A 27,115-nucleotide genomic window follows, 5' to 3' on the forward strand; every position below is an offset into this window, starting at 1 on the left:
TTTTGCCTTAAATAAAAGCAAAAGTGGCAAATGAAGTAATCATATGAAGGATAAAGGTCTGGGAGCATCAGAAAGTGGCACAGCAAAGTTAATCTGCACGTCTTCATAATAAAGCTGTGCTAGAAGCTTGACAGTGTTGCCGATTTGGCGACTTTCTTGCTAGATTTAGTTTATTTTTGTAACGGCAAATATAGCGACTTTTTGGGCAGACCTTAACTCCTCTCCTTGAAGAGTGACTGTGGCTTTCTGACTGACTTTGTTCAGTGAGCGGGACAAAACAGCAGCACATACAGTTGACCAATCATCCGTCAGACAGAGATGTGAATAAGATGTGAATGTACGTACCTATCGACCAATCACTGATCCCCAGTGCTTAATCTGGGAACTCCTTCTCCTTTGTTTTTATTCTAAATTAATAGACTGTATTTCTATTCTGCGCCATAGACTCACCTTTTGTGTTTTGTTCTCAGGATAGTAAAGAATTTCATCAAGCAAAGAGTTATTGAAGAGGGAGAAAAATGCTCTCCGTCCGTCCTACCTGCCTTCCTTTTATCATCAGTTCGCTTTTGTTGCTAACAGGGCAGTAAGGTCACAGAGTTTATTTTGGAAAAAAAAGTGTGTTTGCACTTCACTCCTCCCTCATAACTGTGTGCAAACTATTCCTCTTTTGTTCAGTTTATACTCCGATAGAGGAGGGTTTAATAAGAGGACGATGCAACACGGCTAATAAGCTACGATAGTGTGCCAATATTTGGCCTCAGTGGTTCAGGTCAACACTGTCAAGACGGCTTCACCAAAGTTTCATTTGATGCAAAACCTTTGCACAGATTTATATCACCCTGCAAATGAGTCCTATGATCGCAGTAATTCAATTGAAAGGAAATGATTTCACCACAAATATCAGAAATCTTTTTATTATCAAAAAAGCTCATAGATTTATCCGACTAAATCCAACTATCTTCATTTCATAGAACTCTGTTTCTGTTTAAAACATAAAAAACGTGGACATATTTCAGTAGATATATTGAGAAGAGAGTATTGGCTGACTTTTTAGTGTCTGTATCTGCTCTGCTTGTGATTTAGGATCGCTTTAATGTGCTTGGTTTAAATCCGCTCGTCTTATATCCAAGTTCTTCTGTCACCTGTTGGTCACACAATCAGTCGCTGCCTTCTGTGTTTGCCTCTAAGTGATGACATTTATAATGGTTTTTTTAAGCAGTTGAAGGTCAACGGCTCTCACAAGGAAAGCGGTTTAATGGTTCAGATAAAACATTCAGTGGAAAACATCTTATCTTTCGGAGGCTCAGGTTCTGGTTGAAAGCCTCTGATGCTGGCAGGTGTCGTTCCCGCTCCCCCAGTGATGCTCGTCCGTCTTTGTCTCCAGGACTTGGACCATGGCACAGCTGGGCCTGCTGCCCCTAGAGATAAAAAAAAAAAAAAACGGGCTCTTGAGGGACTGTTGATTGATTTTCATAGAGTCCTCCATTTAAAAACAGCCTGGTTCTACATTCAAAATGAGCCAATAGCTCCTATGTGATTTGCAGAAGTTAAGTTATAATGTGTCAGTCATGGTCACTTTTCCTTTTCACACAGGAGATTGGTGTCATTTCTTTATTTTTGATGTGAAAATAAAGGGTTTAAAGAGGCAAGATTGGGACAAAAGGGAGGAAAAGCCCCTTGCTGAAGTGCTTTTGAACAACACACTGAATTAGTGCCACCTCCAGGAAGGCTGCTGCTCTGTAGATGAACCTAGAGAGAGTCTCTCTGTTTGAGTTTCTCTTTGTCACAGATGCTTCATTCAGGTCAGTTTGAGAAAAGGATGCGGAAACAAGTTAACTAAGAAACAAATCGGCAGAATTAAAAGTAGATTGTGTGTGTGGGACTGTTGCCAAAGTTACTGTGACCCTGAAAACTGTCTTGTCTTCCACCATACAGCCTCTGTAGTTTCTTTTATATCCTTTCCACAGAACCAACAATTGTAGATAGAAGTGTCAGGAAAAATTGAGAAAAAAGGCAATTATTTAGATAATTAATCATTGAAGTAATTTTTCAAGCAAAAATGCCAACAGTTCCAGATTCTGAATTATGAGTATTTGCTGCTTTTCTTTGTTTTATGTGACAATAACAGAATATCTTTGGCTTTTTGAGTGTTTGTTGGACAAAACAAGCAATTTGATATCATCATCTTTGGCTGTAGGAAATTATGAAGAGCATTTTTCACAATTTCACATCATTGTACAGACCAAACAATTAAGAAAATAGTCCTACTATGCAGACACACAAATGTAGTAACAGAACAAAGTCTATTTCTGCATTAGTTTTTGAGTAAAGCCAGTAAATTAAGTCACAATCACATGTATCAATACAAAAATATCAAACATCAGTCAAAAAGGCCATAAAAACGACCAAAGGATGTGCAGTGATACACGTCTTTGATCTTTGCATGCTTCAGCTGTAAGACGTACACCTGATGGATGCTGACACATAATTAGTGGCAGGATGTCGGGTTGCGTGCTTGCGTGACAACTTGCTGCAAAAGAACGTGTCTCCCCCCCCCCCCCATTTAAATGGCTTCCCCTCCCATCATGTCCTTTCATCATTATGGCTCCCAACTAAACTACATCTCCATACATCGGTATACACCCTCCCCACCTCCACCGCCTCGCCTTCACCCTGGCGGTAATCCAACGCAGCGTGGCCCATTACTCATTACATCGTAATTGGTCCAACAGTTCAAGTGTTTGGGGTGGACTGAACAAATAAAATAGTCTAATCAAGACAGACAAGTGTTGTCCAGCTCCGAAAACATTCCTGACATAGTTATGAGCGCAACCAGCAGGCTGCCGGTGTTACCAACATGTAACTGTTAATAACTGCTGTCATCAAATACCACTGAATCACAGAATGTGTTTAAAGGTGAAAATGTAGAGCTGGACTTAACTTCACTTTGCAGAAGTCCTATGACTCTTCAAAATTTCTATTTAAACCAGTAGTTTCTTCTTCAAGGTGTCTGTTGTTGGCGTTCAAGCTTGGTTTTTATGTTGGGTTGTCCCGAATACCATTTTTTTGGGAGGCTTTGAAGCTTCAGCAGCAATTATTCAAATTTATTCAAGGCCTCGCTGCAGAGGGGGGCTGCCCTAACCTGTTAACATGTTCACCGAAATTAGCCTAAATCAAATAAATTACAGCCCTTAGACTGAAAACTATATTGCTCGCATGTACAAGTCGTGCTAACATTAGCCTTAGCCTAATCGAAAAAGATTATAATGCGTGTTGTCACGTGTATAACTGAAAAAACTATTTACATTTTTCAGGTGATTTGACAATCTTGTTGCAGAGTTGTGATGTGTCAGGTTCTTAAACACATCTGGCGTTCTGAAGTTAATCCAGATGCTTGACGACTTTTTGGACGTCGTGACTACAGCTTAGGCAGATGTTCTATGACGTTGCATTGGGCGTGCAAGGTTTCGCGACGACGCAAGGAGTTGAAAATGGAAAAATACACCGTTTATAATGGAATACTGGTTTTGCCGTTGGAATACCATGGCGTGGAACAAAGCTTTGAAGCATTCAGGTCAGCCCTACTTCTCTACGTCTGTGGGTAGAGTTTAGTGAAAGAGGTCCCTCTCCCTCCGTCAGGCTGTCATCAGTTTAATTAGCTTGTTCTTCATTGTCTGGCTGCTTTCAGAGGAGAAGGGGCAGCACAGGACGCGGCGCTGGATCTCATTGGTCCGTCTCCCAAAGGTCAGCGGAGTGGGTTCGCTTGGCACAAAAGCAAACATGGGAGCACTTAAGATGGGGAATTTCTCCCACAATGCCTCTTTTGAATGAGCTGACAACACAAGTGAAACCTTTTGGGAGTGACAGTCTCTGACTGGAGCTACTGACTTCATCTGGAGGGTTCAGGTTTATGACACGCAGTTGTTGTTGTTGTTTTTTTAATCATGAAGACAAAATGAAAAGGCAGATTAACTCTTTTTCTGGCAAAGTTTGATTTATTCTCATCAGTCTATCAAAGTACCAAGTAGATAACTGCCTATTTACTACTGTTGAGTAATATAAGTACTCCCTTTGCTCAGTAGCCACTAAATGCATCTATGTTTCTCTTAGTCCACGTGTGTGTGTGTTATAGTTTTATTAAAATGAAGTCAATTTTCTGGGTTTGCTGAACTCGTGTATGATCATTATTTAACTGATGCACTTGTGTATTTGAAGCAAACACTTCTGCGGATGAAGTGCTGGTCCAGTGTGTAGAGAAGCCGCTGAAAGCAGTGCGCCTACTTAACTAGAATTTGATGTTTGCAGAGGCTTTTGCCACCAAAAATAAAAGCCGCATTGTGGTTTAGGGCTGCCACTGAGGATTATTTTTCATTATCGATTAATTTGTGATAATTTTCTCGATAAACCGCTTAATCGTTCTATAAATCGGTCTATAAAATGTCAGAAAACGGTAAAAAAAAAAAAGGTTCATCGCATTGTTTTGTCCCAACAAAAAGTCCACAAGCCAAAGATATTCAGGTTACTGTCATAAAAGACCAAAGAAAATAAAGAAAATATTCATATTTGAGAAGCTAATTTTGGCTGAATTGGCCAGAATCAAACCAGGCACGCTGCTATCACATAGTGTAATTCTGTGTTTTACCTCGAAATTGTGGATGCGGAGGATAAAATGATTGTTGTCGTGATAATTTTCCTGTTTTATAAACTTCTTTTGTGGACTAAGACTGGCAGTTAATACTTTATATTATTTTTTATCAGCCAATGTGAAGCATGTTGCACCAGAACCATCTTCCATCCTGCTCATCTTTGTTTTTTAATAACTTGCATTTCCACTTTACATGTGAAACTACAGAGTCATTGTGTGACTAGTTTGCATGGTGCCTCTCGGCCCCCCCCCCCACGCATGAGGCGGTGGGTTGCGTTCATCAGCCGACGGCTCCCCCCCGCCTCCGCCTTAGTGACTCCACTAGAGAGCTAAACAAATAAGTGGCTCCAGCCTGTCCTTGGTCAAGTGCAGGCCGGACAGAGGAGAGCATGTATGGGGGAGGGGGCAGAGAGGGCGGTGTAGAGGGAGGATGACAGAGCCTGAATCAGGAAGAGGGAGGATAAAGACACAGGGGTAGCAGCCTGCTCCGGTAGGCTACAGAGTGGACGCTTCAGTTTAGAGTGAACAAGTGATTCAGGCGGCGGAGGATGATGATGGAGAGAGGCAGCGCTAAAGGAACCAAAGAGACGAAACGAGGTCTTGAGGATGTTTGAGGAAGTTTGTGACTCTGCTGCTGCTGTTTGGGAACCAGCTCAAAGTTCAACTGTGTTGGTAAGAGAAGCTGCTAAAATTACAGAGTGACTTTGTTGAGACCCCTTGAAAGCTTTTGTGCTCTTTAAAGGTGCAAAAAAAACCAGGAAGTTCAAAAGGTTTAGATAATGTTCAGTCACATGTTAAAGACAGCAGAACTGTTGGTTGTTGGACTTAAAAACTGGAGCAATTTGCAATTATTTATGTTTATTTAAAGAACTGCTTAGAGATTTATTCATAACTAAAACATGAGTTGCTAGCCATCTATATGTTCTTACAAACATGTTGAGTTAAAGTTTTTATGACAACCACATGTTCTCTGGAGCTGAGGCGTCTCTTCCCTCTAGGGGGCAGTGTTGTCAACGAAAGCGGTTGCTGCGTTTAGTGGACATGAAAGGGAAAGAGTTGTGTGTCCTGTGCAGAGCAGATGAAGTCTTAAATCACTGCTCAGGGCAGCTTCATGTTGTAGTGAGCTGAAAAGGCTGATTAATGATATACCATACAGTCTCTAGTGTGAATGGTAAAGTTATTGTTCCCTTTTTATATTCAGGTATTTGAAGAACACCGAGTGAGGAACATGAAAACGATCCTTGGATGTCTGAGGATTGATTGTTTACCTAAATGAATCAGTCTTTATTATATGAAACACCACAGTAATATACATTATGAGAACAGTGAGGGTGAAAACGAGTCTGCTGGTGTAGCTCAATCACACCTGTTTTGTTCTTTGCAAACAAATTAAGCGTTATCACCTTTTCCTTTATGCAACTTGGCAATATGTTGGTGTAACGTTTAAGAGAAGGTACCCAGAAAACGCTTATTGGCTCCTTATCTGCAGGCAAAAAAAAACACATCTCAGGGCAATAAATCTCAGGTGAAGCGCTGGAGAGCATCTGCCAGATTTTTATCCCACCAGCCTCCACAGCCAGCACAATAAATCTTATGTCATAACCCGATCTTCAAAGAACTCACGCAAAGATACTTAGAGGTGAGAGACACAGCTCTGTGTTTTTAATATATAAACATTTTATACGTTTTAGTTTCAGTCGTTCCTTGCTGAGGAAAGAAAGCAGAGGATCCCGTCAAACCTGCAGATTTGTCGTTCCGTTGGCATGTGACAGAGTTTAATCAGCGTCTTATGAGGGGACACTGAACCTCTGGAGAGCAGCAGTCAAGATAAATGTTGGAACAAGATAAAGCACATTCCTAAAACAGAGGCACAGCAGTCAAAGACGCCGTTCTACAATGTGGGTCTTCTCTCCGGAGCTGAAACGATTAGCCACGGACAGAAAATGATTCTGCAACAATTTTTGACGGTAGATTAATCATCCGAGTCGTTTCTCAAGCAAAAATTACAAACATTCTCTGGTTTCAGCTTCTCAAAATGTGAAGATTTGATGCTTCTGTAATAAAAAGAAACTCAATATGTTTGAGTTTTAGACTGTTGGTGAGACGAAACAAGCGATTCAGCTCTAAGAAATTGTTTTCTGATTACAAATCCTTAAATACTGTAGATTTAGGGCTGCAACAATAAATTTATAGGTTATTTTCTTTATTAAGTAGTCAATCGTTTGGTCTATAAAATGCCTAAAATAGCATTCTTCACTATTTAGCTGCAGCCCTCTTTACTTTCAAAAAGCTGCTTCCTTGTGGGGGGACTTAAGTAACTTCTCCATTCCTTCAAGAACTTAATTTTTGGAGGGAACAAAGCTTTCTGTTTGTTTTTTGTTTGCTGGGTGTTACTCGCTGTCTTTGCTACTTGTTGAAGGTAGAAGAAGAAGGTTCTGAATTTCTCTGTACAGCTCTTATATGAGTTTATATATTTACCTGCATTCTCTTCTGTGAATACAACTCACCTGTATGTACAGCACCAGTCAAAAGCTTGGACACACTTTCTAATAAATGTGAATGGGAAGATGTGTCCAAATTTTCGACTGGTACTATATACTGGAGAGTGTTTTTGGTAAGTGTTGTCCTTTTTTTCTACAGTGTAAGTACAGACTTGAACCTGCTCTGCTCTGTAAGAAATGAACAACGTAACCTACTTTTACCTTCACTCAGACATTCAGCTTTTGAGTCCTACCTACCGTAGTATATGTAACAAATTGCGAAACATTTGAAGTCCCACCTGTTTCCAAGAGTACAAAATGCTGCACTGCAAATGGATTCAGTCACATCTAGATGCATGTGTCTCACAGATGGTCCAGTCTGACTTAATTGTAAATCCTTCCTTCCTGAAGTCATTTTATGCTCAAATACTCTGATCCTGAAGTTTGTTCCTATTGTGAAATGATAAGGATCCATTTTCAAACCTCTATTTCCACATGCATGCTGTACAGGTTTTCAGAGAGAGAGAGAGATAAAATGACAGGCGAAACGTCAAATATCTACAACCAAGAAGTCCGGTTGCCCTCGATTCACCCCCTTCCTCAGACAACCGCGACCTGGACGACTGAGAATCTTTACAGACGAGAGAGAAACGGTCAGATAGAGGAATGAATGATAGCTAGGGAACATAATGACGGGAGTGTATGTATAATTTTCTTTGGTTTCTATAATTACAGTCTTAATTGAGCAAGAGCTTGCTGTTTTCAAATGCTATGTTTATCCTGGTGCACGAGGCCTGCGGCTGCACCAGGGGAAGAATAGCAGGGAGTTGACAGTGATAGCACCAGAAATAACTTGATGTGTGATTATACAGCAACATGACCGACTGACGGTGGACCTGTTCTGCTCTCTCTGTGTACAGACATGGGTTGCTGTGCTGTTTTTGGTTTCTTTGTGATGTTTGAGCACTTCAGGTCAAGATTTGGAGAGCAGTTGATTTATTAATCAGCAGTTTTTTAGTTCATTTTAGTTTTCTGACAGAGGCGGGCTTCCTGGACGTGTTTGTAAAGGTACAGTGAGTTTTTTTTCAACATTTTTAGTGCAGAATATGAATTTTTGGTGCAGATACAGGTCCTCTTCTTTGGGATTAGAGCAGTATTGTTTATGCACATCGCTGTTTGATGCAGTTTAAAGACAAGAATAAGAGTAGAATCACTCATCTGGACAATGACAGTGGTATGTTTACTGTTTCAAGTGTAGGGAAACAGCAACTGATGTATGTACTAGGTGTGTCTAGTTAAAAATTAATTTGTCTAATACTTTGGTTTATGACCAAATACCTGCAAAACTAAAGACATTCCCATCAACTTCAGCTGTTTGTAGTTTTAAGTAGGAGTGCAACGGATCACAGAACTCACGGTTCAGATCGTATCACGGTTTTGAGTCACGAATCGGATCATTTTTAAGATTAGAAAAAAAAAAGAAGACAAATATAACTTTCCTTTCTATTTATTCTATAAAACACTAAAAGCAAAGAACTTTTTGCTCGTGATCTTAAATGAAAACAATGTTCAAGATGTTAGAATCTATCTTAAAATACATAAAATATTTAATAATTGTTAAATTAAAGTGCAATATGAGTCATGAAATCTTCCTCCTTTAAACATGGTAGTGAATGAAACAATAGCCTTAACTTGATGATAACTTACAAACATGAACACACGTCTTGTCCTGTAGCATTCATTCAAGTGAAAAGTGCACCGCTAACATCAGTTAGCAGCTAGATAGCTAATTAGCACATTAAACAGCATGTAAACATACCTGCAGGTGTGACTTCGGACCAGTTAGATGCTGGTTTGCTCTTTGAAATCCCTGTTAGCGACACGCCGTCTGTCCGTGACTTGTTCTTACAGCAGTTTGTTTACTTTGTCTCCAATGAGACATTAAATGTTGCAGTTAATCCGCGGTTCACACGCGTGCCAAACCATGAGGGGGGCGACCCGTATGGATCACGGATCAACTACGTTCCATTACACCAGTAGTTCTATTTACACTGTTCAGACGGTGAACATTGTAAAACATTATACCTGCTAAAATCAGCATCTTAGAGTTATCGGTAACACTTTAATATAAGTCCCACCTATTTAGCCTTCATAAGCAGTAAACAGAGATACGTGTTAATGTGCTTGTCAACATCTATAACTCATTCTGTGAGCACACATAAGTAGGGGCTGGTATATAAACAGATAAAGAGACAATTTAGTAAAACACAGTTGTAATAATATAAAATGTCTTCATATGAGAAGTTATCATTGCTGGCAAATACTTATATCTGTTTACAACTACATTATAGTTTTATAGAACAATTAACTAAATGTTTGTTTAAAGCTGTTTACAGTGTTATCACTGTTAGCATGTTAGCATGTTGGCGTTAGCATTTCGTTTCAAGCATGATGTGCCTCAGTACAGCCTCACAGAGCCGCTGGTGTGGCTGCAGACTCTACATTGTCCTTAAATAATCCTCTTTTTCATGAGTCTCCTCCAACTTTGAGAGTTTTATATTAATCTAAATTATGTTACGCTGAAGAAAAAGCTTCCTCTTCCTCCCTAGCATGCAATATTTTGACTTTTAACCCATTAAATGAAGCCGGAAGCCTTTTCTTGCTCTCCTCTTTGACCTTGTGACTCCTCCAGCGAGAACGCCACCCTTCCCAACAGTGGAGCCATAAAGTAGAAGACAAAATCCTTTCAGCTGACTTTTCATTCCTGTAAGTTACTCCCTCCTTGCGGGGATAATTGAAAGGCTTTGAGGAAGGCTTTCCAGAGGCGAACTCAGCAGGCTCACACAGGACATCAAAGGGAAACAAGCAGTCGGACAGCACAGGCCGGGGTCAGTACCGCGGCTGACGCTGCCAAACGGTAGTGAACGTCAGCGTCGAGGCGTCTGGCCTCCTCACCCCGGCCCGCGTCTTCTCTACAGTAGGCGCAGCAGCTTCTCCTCCAAAGCTTCAAAGGCATTTCCTAATGAGGGCCAGATGCAGAGCTGAGACGACAAGTAGCCGCTGCTTGTTCTGCAATTATGCTGACACACACCAAACTCACATGCACACGAAGCACATGTCAGCCTCAGAAACACTTAATATTAGATGTAGCTGAAAGCAGTTTTGCGTTCCTCTTTTCTTAAAAAGATGCTCCCAGAAAAGACACCTGTGCACAATCATGTCCATCAGCCACACAGAGAGAAAACGCTCTTTATGCTGCTGCACACAAAGTTTCATGTTTTCATGCTACAGAGCCTTTTCTGATGCTCCGAATAAAAATACCCCAGTTCCTCTCGAGGCTTTTTCCCTCCATTAAATCTGTAGCCTCAGCTTTTATTAGGGGAAAAACACCCTGTTGAATATTCAGCACAGCGTGTTTGCAACCTTTTACAGGCTTCTCTTAACTTTTCATGCTGTTTACTGGTGACACACGAGTTACAAAACCTGAGCTCTAAAGTGTGTTGTTTCACAGTGGAAAATGTGAACTGTCGCACCACATCCTGCCAAGACTTAAGTGCCTTTTTCTGGTTGGTCAGTTTATATGGCAAACAAGCAGGTCTAGACACGTTACATGACAGTAAACCTGCATGAAAGCGTTGAAGATGACAATTCTGATAGTTTGACACAATACCGGAATATCGTTTTTTTTTGTTTTTTTACTTTATGCTGATATGATTTTTAAGAAACATTATTGAACTTTTGCAACTTGCAACTGTTTTTCCACGCAATATTTCCAAAACAAACGGCAACTTTCAACTCTTGATGACATGCATACTTCTCTTACTCTTAATTGTGTCTCTATCTAAATTTAGGTAATAAATAACATCGGCTTTCAGGTGCAGCTGTGAACTTTGCACAGAATCTCTTCTCATAATGTGGTTTGATGCTGAAATTTGAAATAAATGACAACGATCCATCTAAAGGGGAGAAGCATTTTATTTAACGCGTGGTAATCCAGTGTTTTATTTCAAAAATACTTTTAACATTTTGTATTTTAGAGTTACTACCTCTACATTTTTAAGTTTTTGTTTTGACCAAATGACAGCACATTGCACAACACTGTTATTGGGGTTATTATATAGGCACTTAATACAATACAATTACTTTAGGGAAGTAAAACAACAAAACATTTCATAGTATGTAGTTTCACAGGATGGAAAAACATGACAAAATTATAGATGAACTGGTAACAGATCACCACAAGTATGGTGGGATTTTTCTTAGTTTGCTCCCCCTGACGTGTGCACGCATTAGTCACACAAATTATTAAATGATAAATGCAAATTATTAATTTGTGTGAATAATTTCATAATTAGTGCATGCTAGATCGTGATCTCAAAGGTACCATGTGGAGCTTCTTATCACTAGTAGCACTATGGAACAATGATTTTAAGAGGGCGTCCCAGTTTTGGTTCAGGTGAGACGATGCACGCTGCTGCCATCGGGTTTCGTGCAATTTCACTGAACTACAGGGGGCGATAGTGAGACAACAATTTGGCAGCAAAGGCAGTGAAGAAGAAGACTGCCCGGCAAGTAAGCATGGATGTAAACAAATCAGGTTTTTAAAATGTTTAAAAGTCGTTTTTTTTTTTTACTAGGAAGGAAACTCACTCATTTCTTAGATTTAACGGATACACGCAACAACTTTTGTTGGTTTACATGAAAACTTCACGCAGCACCTTTTAAATTATTCAGTTTCATTCTCCCATAATCACATGCACACCTTCCCGTGTGATTTTGCATTAATTTTTGAATCCATCTCTTGCTATAAAGCGCTCTACAACCTTCAGCTAACTTTTTATGAACTATGCATTTATTATTTTTGAAGGAATTATTTAATTGGCTGCAGATTACACAGGAATTCAATTTGAGACAAAAATGTTCCTCCCTCGTCAACTCCCTTATTAATCATGACTGCGTTTGATAATATTTGTTTGTCTTGCATGACATATAATAAATAATTGAGCCTGCTGTCTTCTGAACACACCTCCCTGTGAAGAGGAACTTGACCTGACTGTAAATCAGTAGACGTACACCTGTCATACCACTGCAGGCTGAAGGCTATATATACGTCTTTCATATTTATGTAACAACTGAGGAGGAACAAAACAAGTTGTTCTGGTTTGTGTCAGCTGATGACGTTGCCCTGTGTTTTTCTTTTATTATTGAATTCCTCACTCTTGTTAGACTCGTGAGTCCTTCAGATCAGATCAGACGACTTACAATTCTGTTTCTGTTCATTATGGAGTGAATTATGGTGAGTTCTTTATCTTTGTCTTTGTTTAAACTAAATGAAAAGATCAGTTTGTAAAACTCTGGATTTCTCTTAAAGGGCCAGAGAACCAACTCTTTTCTAAATATATAATAATTCCTTCATGATACCAGACATTAAAATACAGAAAATAATCAGAGTTATTGAGTAATACGATGCCACACTTGACATGAACAACTACAAGGTTCAAGGTTTTTGCTTCTGGCAGTTTTGTCAGCAAGTTTAGGTCGACTGTGATTTAGTTGAAGACGTATTCGACTGTTTGTTTTCAATTATTCTACAAACTACTTCGGTACGAACATGCTGTTGACTGTAGTACTCAAATCCTGCTTTAATATTAACCTAAATATTCATTTTAAACTGTTTTCTTTCTTAAATGTACCAACGTAAAGGGACTGAGTGTTTTCATCAAGGCAACTTATTGTTTTATTGTGATTGACTTACTGTAAGATCAGAGAGGCCTTTTTACTTTTTGAGTAACAAGTGTGACTAAAATTAAAAAATCATAAATACTCCAGAAAAGTGTCTTCTGCCACATTAACAGTAGTAAACATGGGCAGAGATACACTGGAGAACTTTAGCCAAAGCTTTGTTCCACTAAAACACTGCCGACCGTCATGTCTTGGTGTCAGTCCACATAGCGATTGCAAATAAATGCAGATCAGGCTTTTGATGCTTATAGCTGATAAAAAAAAATGTAAGTATTTATGTGAGTATTTCTTATTTAGTGACTAGTTATCTATATTTTGTTGGACCTGCAGTCCAAAACTCTAAAATATCAAATCAGAAATGATATAAAACACCAAAAAGCAGCAAATCTTCACATGTACCAACTGAGGAATATTTTGGATTTTCGGTTGATTAAACTAAATCAGGCAGCTAATTTTCTGAATTGTTACCAATCGACTCATTCGTTGTGCTCATGTTATTGATTAAGAGTATGATTAAGACTTTGTGATCAGTATCCAAAGATACTGTTAAACGTTTGATTTAAATCAACACAAGTGCACGACACATTTTCACTGTTTTGTAATCTCGCTGCTCAAAATATCTCCTGATAAACCTGTTGAACACGTCTTGTTATGTTTAAAACTCATCACTGGTAGTTCTTAGTGAGGTCTCTTCAGTTCAGTTAACCGTCTGTCTTCACCTTCAGCTGCCGGCGGCCAAAGTGAGACGCCGCTTCGTTGGTTAATGTGTAACCGTTTATGGAAAGGCTTTCCATTACGCTCTATTGTCTGGCTCAGTGGCTGCTTCTCAGCCGTGAGCTGAAGGTCAGCGCGGGCTGAAGAGTGACCACCCCGGTTGTCAACTCGCCATGCGCTTCACCTGGAGGCCCAGCGTAGGGGTCGGTTCTACCCCAAACGGCCTAAAGTCCTGTTTCCTCTTATAGTACACAGATCGTTTGGCTGTCATCTGAGGAAGTTGTCTAATCTTAGCTGTGAAACCTATCCCTCTCACTCAGAGGACGGCTGGGTATAGGCTCGTTGTCGGGAGGCTTGCGGACTCAGTCGTGTTTTCTACCTGCGACCTGTAGGAGGAAGTTAGAATGAGAGTTACAGGTAAGCTTGCATGAGCAGATCTCAGTGTTGTGGCTTTGAGGACAGTTAACACGGAAAAAGCCAAGATATATTTATCCTCATACTTGTTGGTGGTCAGAGTGTTTATGCATCAGAGATCCTGCAGCATTTTTCAGTTGAGCCAGACATGTCGACACCTCGTTTTCCCTTTTTAAACCTCATATTATCTTGAACATGAATGCTGAAAAACATGGTTTAATACATTTTAGAAGCAATTCCTCAAACATCTGTAGGTTAAAAGCTCCAGAAATTTAATGTGATTAGCCTTAAATGCATTTTTTTAACTACGTATTGGTGCATTGAAGTCTAAAAAAAAAGTTTACCTTCAAATGAGTTCACCTGGTTTTACAGAGTTATTATGCAACAGGTTAAATGTCTCCTGAGTGCATTCATAAAAAACACTGAATGGCTTCTCTCAGTTGTAAATTACTGTATGAGAAGTGAGAGTGAGTCCCTCAATATGTTGATCATTAACTTAATGTCATATTGCTGTGTTGAAGGAAGGAGATAGATGGAAGAAAAAAGTGCAGAATAGTCCTTTAAAAGGTTGCAGAGCAGTGTGAGTGTTGTGTACGTTTGTTAAAATTCAAACATGACACACAACTCTTCTCCAGTTCACCACGACTTCTTCATTAAAGGTTTTCGACTACTTTTCCTTCAAGGAGGTGTTCGGCTTTCTTATACTATAGTCCAAAGATCAGTCATGTGACTTGTTGATCATCATAGATACTGTACAAAACAATAAAATGTGCAACATGTACTTGTAACAGATATAGCAATTTGCAAGAGAAATAGAAATGTCCATAATACAAAACACATTTTTCAGAATATTCTTTAACAAATACAATCTTTCATCTTAAAAACACTAAAATATTTCAAATGTGTGACGCTCTCTGAAGGCCGAGTACAAAATCATGATGTTTTTATTCTTCCTTCATCTGCTACAAATGTGCTTTTTAAACTGAACAAGTTTGGCTGTTTATAACGAGGATGACAGACGGTTTATCTGAGGATTTCCTGCTCCTTCCTTCAGGTGTGCATTCTCGCAGCTCATGGAAGAAGACACTTGGGAGATGTTTGGTCAGTCCGATGTGTTGTTTTTTTTTGTTTTTTTTTAAATCCATAGTTTATTTGCATGGAGTTGGCAAGAAGAGCTCGTCTTTTTGGGGTGAATTGCTCGCTTTTTTTTCTTTTTAAAAATCTGGATATAAACATTAAGAGAGCGGCACTTTGTGTCCTTTCAGTCCCGTCTGTGTCTTTATTTCTCTTTGTCTCGCTCCGCATTTATTGTTGTGATGGTTGTCGGTTATATTCAGACCCTCTGACATTGAGAGTGGTAGTAGTAGTCACAGTAATGTGGAGTTTAGACAAAGATTTTACAAAAATCTATAAAGATTTCTTTGACTGGAAACACAAAGATGCTGTTCTCCTTGCAAATCATATTTGTCGGTTTAATTATAATCACCATGAGCATATATGAGCATTTTCAAGACAGTAAGTAGCATCTCTCACTGCTGATTGTGTAAGATTAATGTCAGTTTTTTAAATAAAAAAAGTCCTTCAACATTTTTTATAAATCTTATTATTTCCAACTGCTTCTTTAGTAAAAGTCTCTTTTTTTTTACTTTTTTATTTCAGCCCATCTACTTTCACCTCTTCCACAAGCCGTCAACAAAAACCTTCTATGGGTACTTCTGCTGTGGAAGAGCAGCCTCCTCTCAGTTTAGAGGCTGACCATGTTTCTATTTACTGGGAGGATACTGGTACATCAAAATGAATATTGCTGTAATTGTTAGTTCGCTCTCTGCAGCTCATTTTCAGTATGAGGGAGAGTAGCTCAGAGGCTGAGGAACATGATTACGATCTATTTGGAGGTTGGAAGGGTTCAGCGTGCGTCGTTTATATCTCTCCTCTGTATCAGATCTATAATTGTTTCGGCGACGGATGACGGGAGGTTAAGATTTAGACGCATCACCTTAACGGCATCGCTGCGCTGCTTTATTTGGGTGCGGACTGTAAACAAGGATTTGCATGCGCTGCAGAGGAGTGGAAGCTCATCTGCAAAGTAACTACTGATAGAGTGACCTTTCAGATGTTCCCTCTGGCTCATTATCTGGCCTCAGGTCCGCTATTGGTCTGCCTCTCAGATAGGGTTGGGTGATATGACGATAGGTATGCAATTTTTCAACAAGTGGAGATGTTGCAGTAGTGTTTCTACTGAGGTAGTTTCCCCTTTGTGATTTTCTGTTATTTATATACAGTTATAATGTTGGATGTCTATGTCAAACATGGTCAAATGTCCAAAACTTGACGTGAATTTATGTCAAAATGCTCCCTTCTGTCTGCTCTGAACGCTTCATTTGCAATGTTACCTCTACTTCCACCTTGTGATGATTGTTTGCACAGGCCCATAAACGGCCGTCTGTTCTGTAGTCTTTGTTGCTAAGGTTGTTCCACAGGTTGTTCATGTTCGCATATTTTGATTCTGGCTAGAACATGTACAGATATATTTGAGAAGTTTCCATTTCATGAGGGAAAAAGAAGTGAAATACTACTACTACTGTTTGTTTACATGGCCTCCTACGCTACTAGAAGTTTGCTGAGGGGCAGCGTCCTGACACTAACCAATCAGAACAGAGTTGGCTCATCGGGAGGGGGGGGGGCCTTAAAGAGACAGGAGCTAAAACGGCCTGTTTCAGACGGAGGCTGAACTGAGGGGCTGCATAAAGAGCCTGTATCAAATAAATAAGGCAGACATTCATATCCATTGCATCTACACAGAGTTTCAGTATATATCAACTATATCAATCATATATTGACTATATCAATATAATATACACTCAGTTGCTTGTTTATTAAGTACACCTAGCTAAAACTAATGCAGTCCAATAATACAAAAACACTCATTCGGTTTTTAGAAAGGTGTGATTCACCTCAGTGCTCATTTGAGGCTGCAGTTTGTGGTGCTGTTTCTAATATTTAGACTCCGCTCGTTGATGAATGAAGGTAGAATTTATCGCAGGGATGTTGTGTTATAGACTGCATTAGGTGTACCTAATAAACTAAAACCCCTCAGACCATAATGACTAACAAAACCACATCTCCCTGTTTGAGTAGACTTAATTTAGTTCACAATATCCTCATTAGATGCTTCCAGTAATACGGTAAACAGAAAAATAGGGAGAACGTGCAAATGAAGCTAATTTTACACCAGATTCCTGCTAAGTTAATTGAAAGCAATAAACAGTTTAAGTACAGTGTTTTCACAGCAGAATGACTTCTTCAATCTTACTGATATTTAATGAATAAAATGTGACCAGCAGTGAAATTGAAGCCTGTCATATTTTCCCCCCCGAGGACCCTTAAGGACCTTCTTTAAGTCACAAGGGGGGCTTTGATCCCACTTTGGGAACCAGTGATCATCCGAGGTCAGTAGTGTTGCTATAACAGGGTTGGTAAATAGAGTCCGAGGTCATCAGTGTGTTAAAAATGGCCTGGCTGAAAAGACTTTGTGAAACTGTCACTCAACCTTCGTCTGCATCTTTGCTCCTCCAGATGCTCATTTAAAATCTGGACCTCTCTGTGGCCCATGATTTTTTTTTTCTTTATGAGAAGAGAATAGCTCTTTTGTTCCTGCTCATAATGAATCCATTGATAATGACCAGAACAGTGCACACAGGGACCTCTATGTTCATAAATGTCAGATGCAAACACACCTGTGAAAAAGCTAGAGGTCAGCGCTGTCGATCACATGAAGTGGGCTTCAGCTTTCACAGAGAAGGGCCTTTTGTGTAACGGAACATAAAATACCCGTCAAACAGAGACCTCTGATCGCCTCGGTCAAACTTTGGAAAAGTTTTTTTTTTTTTTTTTTCAATATTTCTCCGTTCTAGTTTACACTGTAACCTTTGTGTGCGTCCTGCAAACATAATGTTCTGTGTAACCAATGACGACTTGGACAAACCAGTTGTCAAATAATCAGTGTGATTGACAAGATTATTGATATAAGTTGAATTTGTGATGGAGAAATTGTTTTGTTTTATTTTAAAATGTGTGCTGTTGGTTATTGGAACAGTAACAATGATTAGAGCTGAAGAGATTATGCTATAAATTGATAAATTCATTGATGACACCTATTCTGATCATTAATAATTTCAGTCATTTGTCAAGTAAAAAGATGACTGGAATATTAAATTATTGTACCATATTCTTTACTATTGTTTTGACATTTCTTAAAATAAAGCATCAGTGGATTAATTGGGAAAATAATCCGCAAATGAATCAATAATGAAAAAAAGTTGCAGCCTTAATAACATACTTGCATGGCTCTCGCATATAAAGAGCTTTAGCTTGTTGCTCCTTACGTCTCTGCATGGACTGTTTATGACTTACCTGATATGTGATTAAATGTTCCCTGTGTTTTGTCTCAGTTTGCAGGTTGCATGGTAATCTGGACTTGATGCATGGCAGTTGCATGACCCCCAGTAGGTCTTGTTGTGGGACTGAGAGCACACAGCTGCAGCCATGGCTCAAACCATGCACGTGAATGGCAATGGCCCAGGTAACCAACTCATTTATTAACCAACTCATTTCATCATATCAGGTTAGAGGAAATTAGTCCTCTCTCTGTCTATATATGAATTTACATACTTATTTTTTGGCTTATTTCCAGAGTTAAATCACCGCATCATCATCATCATCATCATGTAGTCAGTAGGATGGAGGTGTTTAAAGTTGGTCACACAAATATAATAAAATTAGTTTCACCTAGCACACAGTTGGTAAATACTGCATGTACCCATACTTGTCAAGTGATTCCTGACTACCTCATGAACAATCTGTGCTCATGCTAGCTAAATAAAAACTTAGCTGGATAAAGATACAATAGGGCTAAATGTAGATAAGGTGTCCAGTTTCAGGCTTATGTCAGGCATGTATATTTAACTGCTCAGCTCCTGCATTACATCTATTTCTATCACTGTGAGTGAAAGCTACTCATTCTTGCTTTAAAATCTAGAAAAAGATCATTTGCAAGACGTAATTCTTTATTTACCAGGAGTTAGGGTCGGGTGATATGGCCCAAAAACAGTCTTGAGTTTTCATCAGCTTTGGAACAATTCAGTTTTAGCAAGATTTATAAAAGACCTGCACCACCTGCAAGGCTGTCAGCATTACACATAAAATACAAGCTATCCCATACAGGTGTTGACTGTCAGTACCAGATGCTTCAACTAAGTAGAGCACAGGCATCCAGTTAAGTTAGTTTCAGCACAGATAGAGCAATAAAAAAGTCAGCTGACGAGCGGATCTTCTGTTGTTTCTTGGAAAAACAATTCAGTCAACTCTCAGAGCTTCAGTTCTTGTAATCAGAGATGATACGTCGCCAACAAACACAAACTGAGAGCAGAGATCAGTGTGTAGAGTAATTTTTAGTCCGTCCCTCTCGTTAAATTTGCTACGAGGTTACCAGAGCAGCTAGCAGCTAGCCTCTAGCAGCTAGCTGCCTGCAGCGAGTGTAACATGTAGTAAAACTCATCACGTCACAGTTTACAGGACTGCTCAAAACATCTAATGTGGCCGCTATCATCTACATTACTCTTTGACTAAAAATGACCTTTTTGTGCATATTGTAGTTACTCAATTTTCCTAATTTAGATATTTTATACACAAGTGCAAAAACAAAAATACAGATTAATCAAATTAATTCATTTTATCACCTACCAGGAGTTCTTCAATGAATTTACAGGCACTGGCACAAGACAATGTTAGTTTACATCAGTAGTCACATGATAAAGTAACATAATATGACATTTACAGCTTTGTAGCATCCTGCTAATTGTATCAGTAGCATTATAATCAGAATGAGTGAGAAACTGTCAATTTGATCTTTTGTATCTTTCACTATGACCCCTTATTACAAGTTATTAGAAGAAAATCTCTTTCTCTTTCTATCACATGTTTTAATCTGGACTGTTTAAGCCTCCTCATGAACATCACACATACTTGCAGGAATGTTAAACATTAGCTTATGGTGGAAAAGAAATTTGCTTTTCATCCAAACAGAGTAGCTCCTCTGTTAGTTATTTCTACACCTCCTTCTCCTTGTGTAACACACTGAGGTTTTGTGTGTTCACAGCGCGCACGTAGGGAAGATTTCCATGCTTCAGCGCGAAGTAAACGCTGTCAGCCGAGGCGTAGCGCTGAACACACACCTGCAGACGGCTCACATTCCTGGGCAGACTAACAGGAGAGAGTGAAGCTTCTTTCTGCCAAATCCCTCCAGGAATGCACAACACGCAGGACAAATGCTTTCAGGTCACTTAAACACCGTCCTCAGCGTCAGTCCACCGCCATGTACATGACTCTGAGAGGATACTTTTAGTCTGTAGATAGATAATGAGCTCGCCAGATTCGCTTCAAATGCAACAACCCCAGAAAGTGTTTTAATGTCCATTTTTGACAGAATGTGAAAAATGCTGAGGAATGCTACGTGAACACTGCTAACCTCCTCTCCCAGTAAACTGTAAAAATAGCTTCAGTGCAGTGTTGGCATTTAACATGCCAACCCGGTCACCTGCTGCACCACAAGAATGTCAAGAAGAGAGCGAAGCTTGCAAAACTAAGACCTCTTAGTGTAGAGATGCTCCAGTGCTGAAACTTTGGTATTATGTGCTCTAAATGAGGGTGAGTTAATGGTCTAGTCTGCTCAGGATAATCTGACATTGATTAATCTGAATCTGTTATGTTGGTTTTTTAGAAGCTGAACTTTTGTCATTTGTTAAATTGTTGTTTTGTTTGCCAATTCTTCTGAATATTTCTACATGACAGATAGAAACTAGGAGAGTTTGAGTCATTTACCAGGCTGGTAGTTTCTTATAAAAGATGTTATTGTGTTGTGTAGGATCCAGTGTTACTTGAACACATCATAGACTAAAAGTCAGGATCAATTTTGACCTATTTTTTTTATCTCTAGTTTCTCACATGTATGTCAAAGTGCAGTTCCCTTTAAAGGTTTCCTTATCTTGCAGATGAATAATACAGTAATAGTCATTGGTAATTTGCACACAATGGAGCTGCATTTATGTAAACCGTGAGTCAGAGCCGTCTCTGTTTGTTTGACTTAGTTTCCTTATTGAATTGAGTGATTGATCCAGTCACGTTTATCATTTTGTTAATGGTGAGTATATTCAAAAACCAAGTCTAGAAATACAAGATATAATTCTGTCACTGAGACTTCAGTTACTTATTTCTGTAAAACAAAGGAGCTGATGTTCTGTTAAACAATTCTTAAGGCTGCAACTAACAATTGTTTTCATTATCGATTAATTTCTCTATTTATTGATTAGTTGTTTGGTCTATAAAATGTCAGTAAAGGTCAAAAATGACAGTTTCCCAAAGTCCAAGGTGACGTCCTCAAATGTGGCTTTTAGAAGACTAAAGAAATCAAAGTATTTGCATTTAAGAATCTTGAACCAGGGAATTTTGGCATTTTCTCTTATAAATAACTAAAACGATGAGTCGACTAATCGTTGCAGCTCTGATAATTCTGCCCTACAGTTATTTATAGTTGATGATCTGCTTGAAAGGATCGTACAAACATAGCTGAGCCATTATGTTAATATTGGATAAAGAAGCAGATTTTTATTTATGTTTGATTTCCTCATACAGACACTTTTATTGGTGGTTTGAGCCCCGTTTAAAAACTCCAATACTATTTCTTTCTTAATCAGTTGAGCCAGTGTGCTCAGTATGAAGTCAGACAGAGTAACTGCCAGTTGTGGGATGTTTGACGCCTCAGTGCATTGAGCAACAAAGCATCACGCACATTTTTCAAATAAAACCTCAGCTGATCCTAATTAACTAACTTGGGTAATATTCATTACATTCAGCTGCGGGACTATTTTTGATGCCACATCCGCGTATTACTGTCCAAAAACATTTGCTGAATGGTCCTCAAACATTAGTTTTAGTTCACAGTCATAATCAGAAGCAAACTGGTTTAAAAGTCAGTGCAGTTTAATAATAATATCAATGATTGTGATGCCAACGTCGCTCATAATGTTAATAATTTGGATTCTTTCATGTTAGTCTGCTGCCAAATTGACCAAAAATGGTACCAACACCACCACCACCACAGCACCAAAACCATCTCCCCTCATGCAGTGAAATCCTGGTAGTCTAAAATAAAAACCCCCCAGTAGATGCTGAGTCATGGTTCAGAGCAGACCAGAACGCCTTTGACCTGACTTTAATACCAGCAGCCTTTTGTGGACAGAAAACTCAGCGAGCAGCGGTCAGCGTTGGCCGATGACTCGACCTCCTGCAATTCATTCAAACCCAATGAAGTGGTTTAGTTTCTGCAGCGGAGACAGACCCAGCTGCCACTTAGTCTTACCCCATGGTACTGTTTACCACGTCTTTCTGTGCCCCATCAGTCACTTTCCTGTTGCGTGTTTATGTAAGTGCTGTGAGGTTATAAGAATGTGTGCCAAAGGGGGCAGCGTGCTGCGTCTTTGTGAACCAAATGGGTTAATTGTTCCGCTTTTATTCACTGGACTTGACTGCTCTGGACTCTTACTGTCTTTACACAACAATGTTTGATGAATTGATGCTGGTCTGGTTTATTTAAGTGTGACTGTATCTCAGTGTGCAGTAATCGGTTCATTGTCAGTATTTGAAAGGGGCATTCTTCAGCCAGCAGGTCAGAACAGTGTATTGGCTCAGTGTAGACAGTGAACACTGCAAAAGATGCAATGTAATACGGGTCAAAGCTATATAAAGCCTTTTTTATTGGTTGGTTCACAAAGAAAAATAGTTTTAAGGCAATCCAGAGTTTTTTTTTATCGTATACACAAACACAGAATCTGATGAATAACACAATTTTACTTAATTTAATTTAATTCCGGTAGGTGGTTTTGCATGCTTGAGTGATCGCAACCATTAAATTGTGATACATGAGCTACCCACACACTAAATCACAGCTCCCTGTAATTTAATTTGCGACATTTAAACCAAACACAAGCCTTTTCTTTTTCTTTTTTTTTTTTTGCTTGAAGAAGACCTTTTAGCCGGTCAAAATGTTAATAAAATGAAAGGGAGCTTTGATTTAGTGTGCGACTACTTCTTGTATCGCACTTTAAGTGATTTTTGTATCCAGGTCTATCTATCGCTGAGGTTTCGTGGATGTGCACATGAACAGTCTGATTGCAGCCATTCTCAGAATAAAAAAGAGAAGCCTACAAGCTTAAAGACATCTTTGAATTGTTGGTTTGAGAATATATCTGCTATTTATAAGATAATGTCGAGGTGTCACTTTTCCTTACAAAATAATCTTAACTCGAAGTCCACTTGAGATGCAATTGAAAGCTATTGAAAAGGGTAGCAAGTGGATTTTGCCAAATTTTTGTCAAACTACTGTTCCCAAGAATTAATTTTTACACTGAAGTTTCTTTCAAAACGCACCCACATCATTTAAAAGCTGCATATATCTAGGAGTTTAAATATTAAATATATCAAAGGTATTTTTCCCCCTATACTGTTCAGCCCTCGTAGCTGCGGTCTATTCTTATTTTAGATTGTTTAGAATAGAAGTTTTTTTTTATGCATCACCAGAAATAAACCAGCCTACACACTCAGAGCGACTTTGACGTGTCCGATTGTTTTTCTTGACCATCTATGAGAAAAGGGTCTGAGATGGGGCAAAGTTTCTCAAACCGCCTCTGTGTTTGCAGAGGAAGCTCAAACATTTCCTCCGGTCTGCATCATCATGTACAGAGTTAAGTTGTTGAATTTGGCAGCAGCGTCTGGCACTGCCCTCTCAGTTCCTAGAAGTAAATCACAGTCGGTCGTTCTGCTCCGTCTGTCCCGCCTGTGTTCGGTTAGGAAAAAAGGGGCAGGAATGTGCCAGATACATGTACGTGTTGTTTTTTTGTTTCGTTTCCTGGGTTTTGTTTTTATGAGGACGGATGTGTCTTACTGTTTTGCTGTTTGGAGCTGCTGCAGTTTGAGGAGTTGATCAAATACTAGTGCTACTTTTCATGTGAGTAATTAGGCGTATAGAGCTCACGGGCAGAGCCAGGAAATACCAAGCTGGTCGTATGAGAAAGGACCTGTGTGTGTGTGTGTGTGTGTGTGTGTGTGTGTGCGTGTGTGTGTGTGTGTGTTTCTGGCCACTAGAGTCTCCTCCACCCATGCACTTGCATCATGCTTTTGCTTTCAGTGTATTGCCCAGTGTGAGTTTGACACTGTACTGTATTTTTCCATTCTGCAGCTGTGTGTATGAGACCAGTACAGCTGTCCAGTGAGTTTGTACTGTAGACCTCCATTGTTGTCCAAAAACTATGAAGTCAGTTTATTTATATAGCCCAGTTTAAAAGCAATCAGCGGTTGACCAAAGTGTCATACATAGAGGAAAAATAAAATGTACAGAGCACTTACAAATGACACAATGACAAAAACGCATATAAACACACATAGAAAGCCAAAGAACACAAGTCTTTAGCCTTGATTTAAGTCATTAAAAACATGTCCGTGACCACATGACACATCCACACTGTTACTCTGGGTGACATGTTCCTTCATCACAAAGACTTTACTCATGTTATTTTGTTTTAGAAACGACTCCAAAGAGTAATAACAACAATTGTGTCGGAGAGGAAGTTCTGCGTAAGGCGGACGCCACTGAGCATGTGTGGAAACGTGGTTCTGTTTACAGTTCCGCCAGCTTCCTGTGCTGCTTACCGCAACCTCTTGACTTTGTTAGTACCTCAGTACTCTCTCCTCTTCCTCCTGCTGTAGACCAGCCTCACCACACTGGATCCCACCTACCATCTGCTCAGGTTACCGCAGGGCAAGCTAGACCCATTCAAAGCTTTCAAAGAATACAGAATAACAAATGAACATTAATATTAATATAATATCAGACATGTGTATATTATCTATCACTGTTCACTGAGACTTGTCACCTGACTGTACTGTATGTTGTCAAACAGGGTAGTGGTTTATTTTAGAGTTAAAGTGATTAGTTTAAATTAATCTGCATCTGTTTTGATAGTAAATTAAGTCATTTTTCAAGCAAAAACTCCAACAATTTTCTGTTTCCAGCTTATAAAATATGAATATATGTTGCTTTGTTTGTCTTATGTCATAGTGACCTGAATATCATTAGATTTTGGACAAAATAAACGATCTGAAGACATCACCGTGGGCTTTAGCAAAGTCTGACTTTTCATAGATCGAATGATTAGTCAGCTAATCAAGAAAATAAATCAAGTTAATCAATAATGAAATTGTTAGTTGCAGCCCTAGTTAATATAACCTGGAACATATCTTCCATAGGCTGCTGATAAGATTTCACATTATAATTTACCCAGAATACCAAGCTTGTTTTGTCCCAAACCCCAAAATATTCAATTTATGATGATATGAAATAGAGAAAAGCTGGAACCAGTGAATGTTTGGCATTTTTGCTTGATCAACCACTTAAACAATTGATTATTAAAATAGTTTCTGATTGACTAATAATGATTATTTTAGTTTTTAGTTGTTTTTTTTCACTCATGATGAGTAAAACCAGACATAGCTTGATGCAGAACTTGTTCATGCAAAAATAAAGACCAACTTATAGATGGTTGGATGACAAACAACTGGCAGACAGATTTAGACCAGTAGCCTAATTTATTCTGTCTCTGAGGGCACCGAGGATGTTAAAAGGCTTTTGTCAACTCTAAATTTAAACTTTTACAGAGCTAGTACAAAATAAACCGAGCCCTGCTTGTGTATTTTTCCTCACAGATTTAACATCAAGGCCCAACTTGGCCTTTAGCACAATATTTTAAGAGCAAACACAGAGAGGATTCATGGGTTCAAAGTGAGTGAATGGGCACTACAGTGAAATTTGAGCTGGTGTAACATTTTGGATGAATTGATACGGCAAAGAAATATGCAAGGAAATGTGACAGCATTTGCTCAAACCTTGATATATTTAAAGATATTTCATGCAGAACACATGTCTGTTAAACTGGAGATGGCTAAAACATGTGTGAACCACTGGTGTCAGACTAGTGTGTGTGTTGACTAATGTGTTGGTGAGGTTGGCTATGAAGCGATGTGTGAATAATCAGACTGCGGCTTCTTCAGATATCAATGTATTCGAGCAAATTTAAAGAGCAACTATGTTCATTCAGCACATGGTTCCTGTTAGAGACTCTCGCCTGGAAATCGTCCGTGAAAGACGTGCGAGTAGCTCCTGGAAACATGGGAGTAAAATTTTAACAGCCACATTTTCTTGGCGATTTACTTTAGAGCATATACAGAATATGCTGTTGGAATGGATCCACAGCTAGTGTTGGGTAATTACGCTTGAATATTTATATATCACAGTTGAGAAAAGGAGAGCAGAGTTGGCTAGGGGGGCGTTTTATGCCTTTTTATTATAGTGACAGAGGAGAGATGACAGGAAACGATGGGAGAATGGGGAATGACATGCAACAAAGGTCGGCTCCTGAATTCAAACGGCATTGTGATTACCTGGCATGTGTCTCAACCAAAAAAAAACCCCAAATAAGGACAAATAAAGCCAGCCTTATCGTCGAAATTAAAAAAATGAAGCATCTGTTTTACAAGATCTTTGTGGCCAACTGATCTGAACTTATTCTTCAGTTTAGTTTTATGTAGACAAACTCAAATTTAAACACAAATTGAATTAAATTTTAGCCCAAGAATATGTTAAAAACTAAAAGTTTGCCTGAATTGAATGCAGAAGTTGAGACTTGTGATGGTCCACAATGTTCATGGATGATATTAACATAATAATCAGCTATTGAGGCTTACTTCAGATAATGTTGGAGCTGCAACTAATGAATATTTTTATGGATGAGGTCTTGTTTTGTCCGACCAACAGTCCAAAACCCAAAGATATTCCATTTCTAATTGTATAACATGGAGAAAAGCAGCAAATTTTTGCATTTAAGAAGCTGGAACTAGGAAAAGTTTGGTATTTTTGCTATAAAAAATTACGTAAATCATTAATCGATTATCAAAATAGTTGCAGGTTAATTTTCTGTGAATCGGCTAATCGTTGCAGTTGTAGAAAATTTAT

At 39.0% G+C, this 27,115-nt stretch overlaps 1 protein-coding gene across 4 annotated transcripts in view; it reads left to right on the forward strand.

Moving 5' to 3' along the window:
- The window catches only part of kank1a (KN motif and ankyrin repeat domains 1a), a 69,012-nt gene that overhangs the window by 22,245 nt on the left and 19,652 nt on the right, over window positions 1-27,115 (forward strand). Inside the window, exons 1-2 of one of the 4 annotated variants that reach the window (XM_067571590.1) lie at window positions 13,700-13,998; window positions 15,050-15,096. In XM_067571590.1, the coding sequence (XP_067427691.1) occupies window positions 15,069-15,096 (28 nt within the window). In that variant the 5' untranslated portion in view covers window positions 13,700-13,998; window positions 15,050-15,068. Of the gene's footprint in view, window positions 1-13,699; window positions 13,999-15,049; window positions 15,097-18,446; window positions 18,578-27,115 lie in introns of those variants that run through there. The other 3 variants (XM_067571572.1, XM_067571579.1, XM_067571561.1) reach the window with 3 other exon arrangements.

The sequence above is a fragment of the Thunnus thynnus genome, chromosome 2 (assembly GCF_963924715.1).
Source record: "Thunnus thynnus chromosome 2, fThuThy2.1, whole genome shotgun sequence".
Taxonomy (NCBI): Eukaryota; Metazoa; Chordata; class Actinopteri; order Scombriformes; family Scombridae; genus Thunnus; species Thunnus thynnus.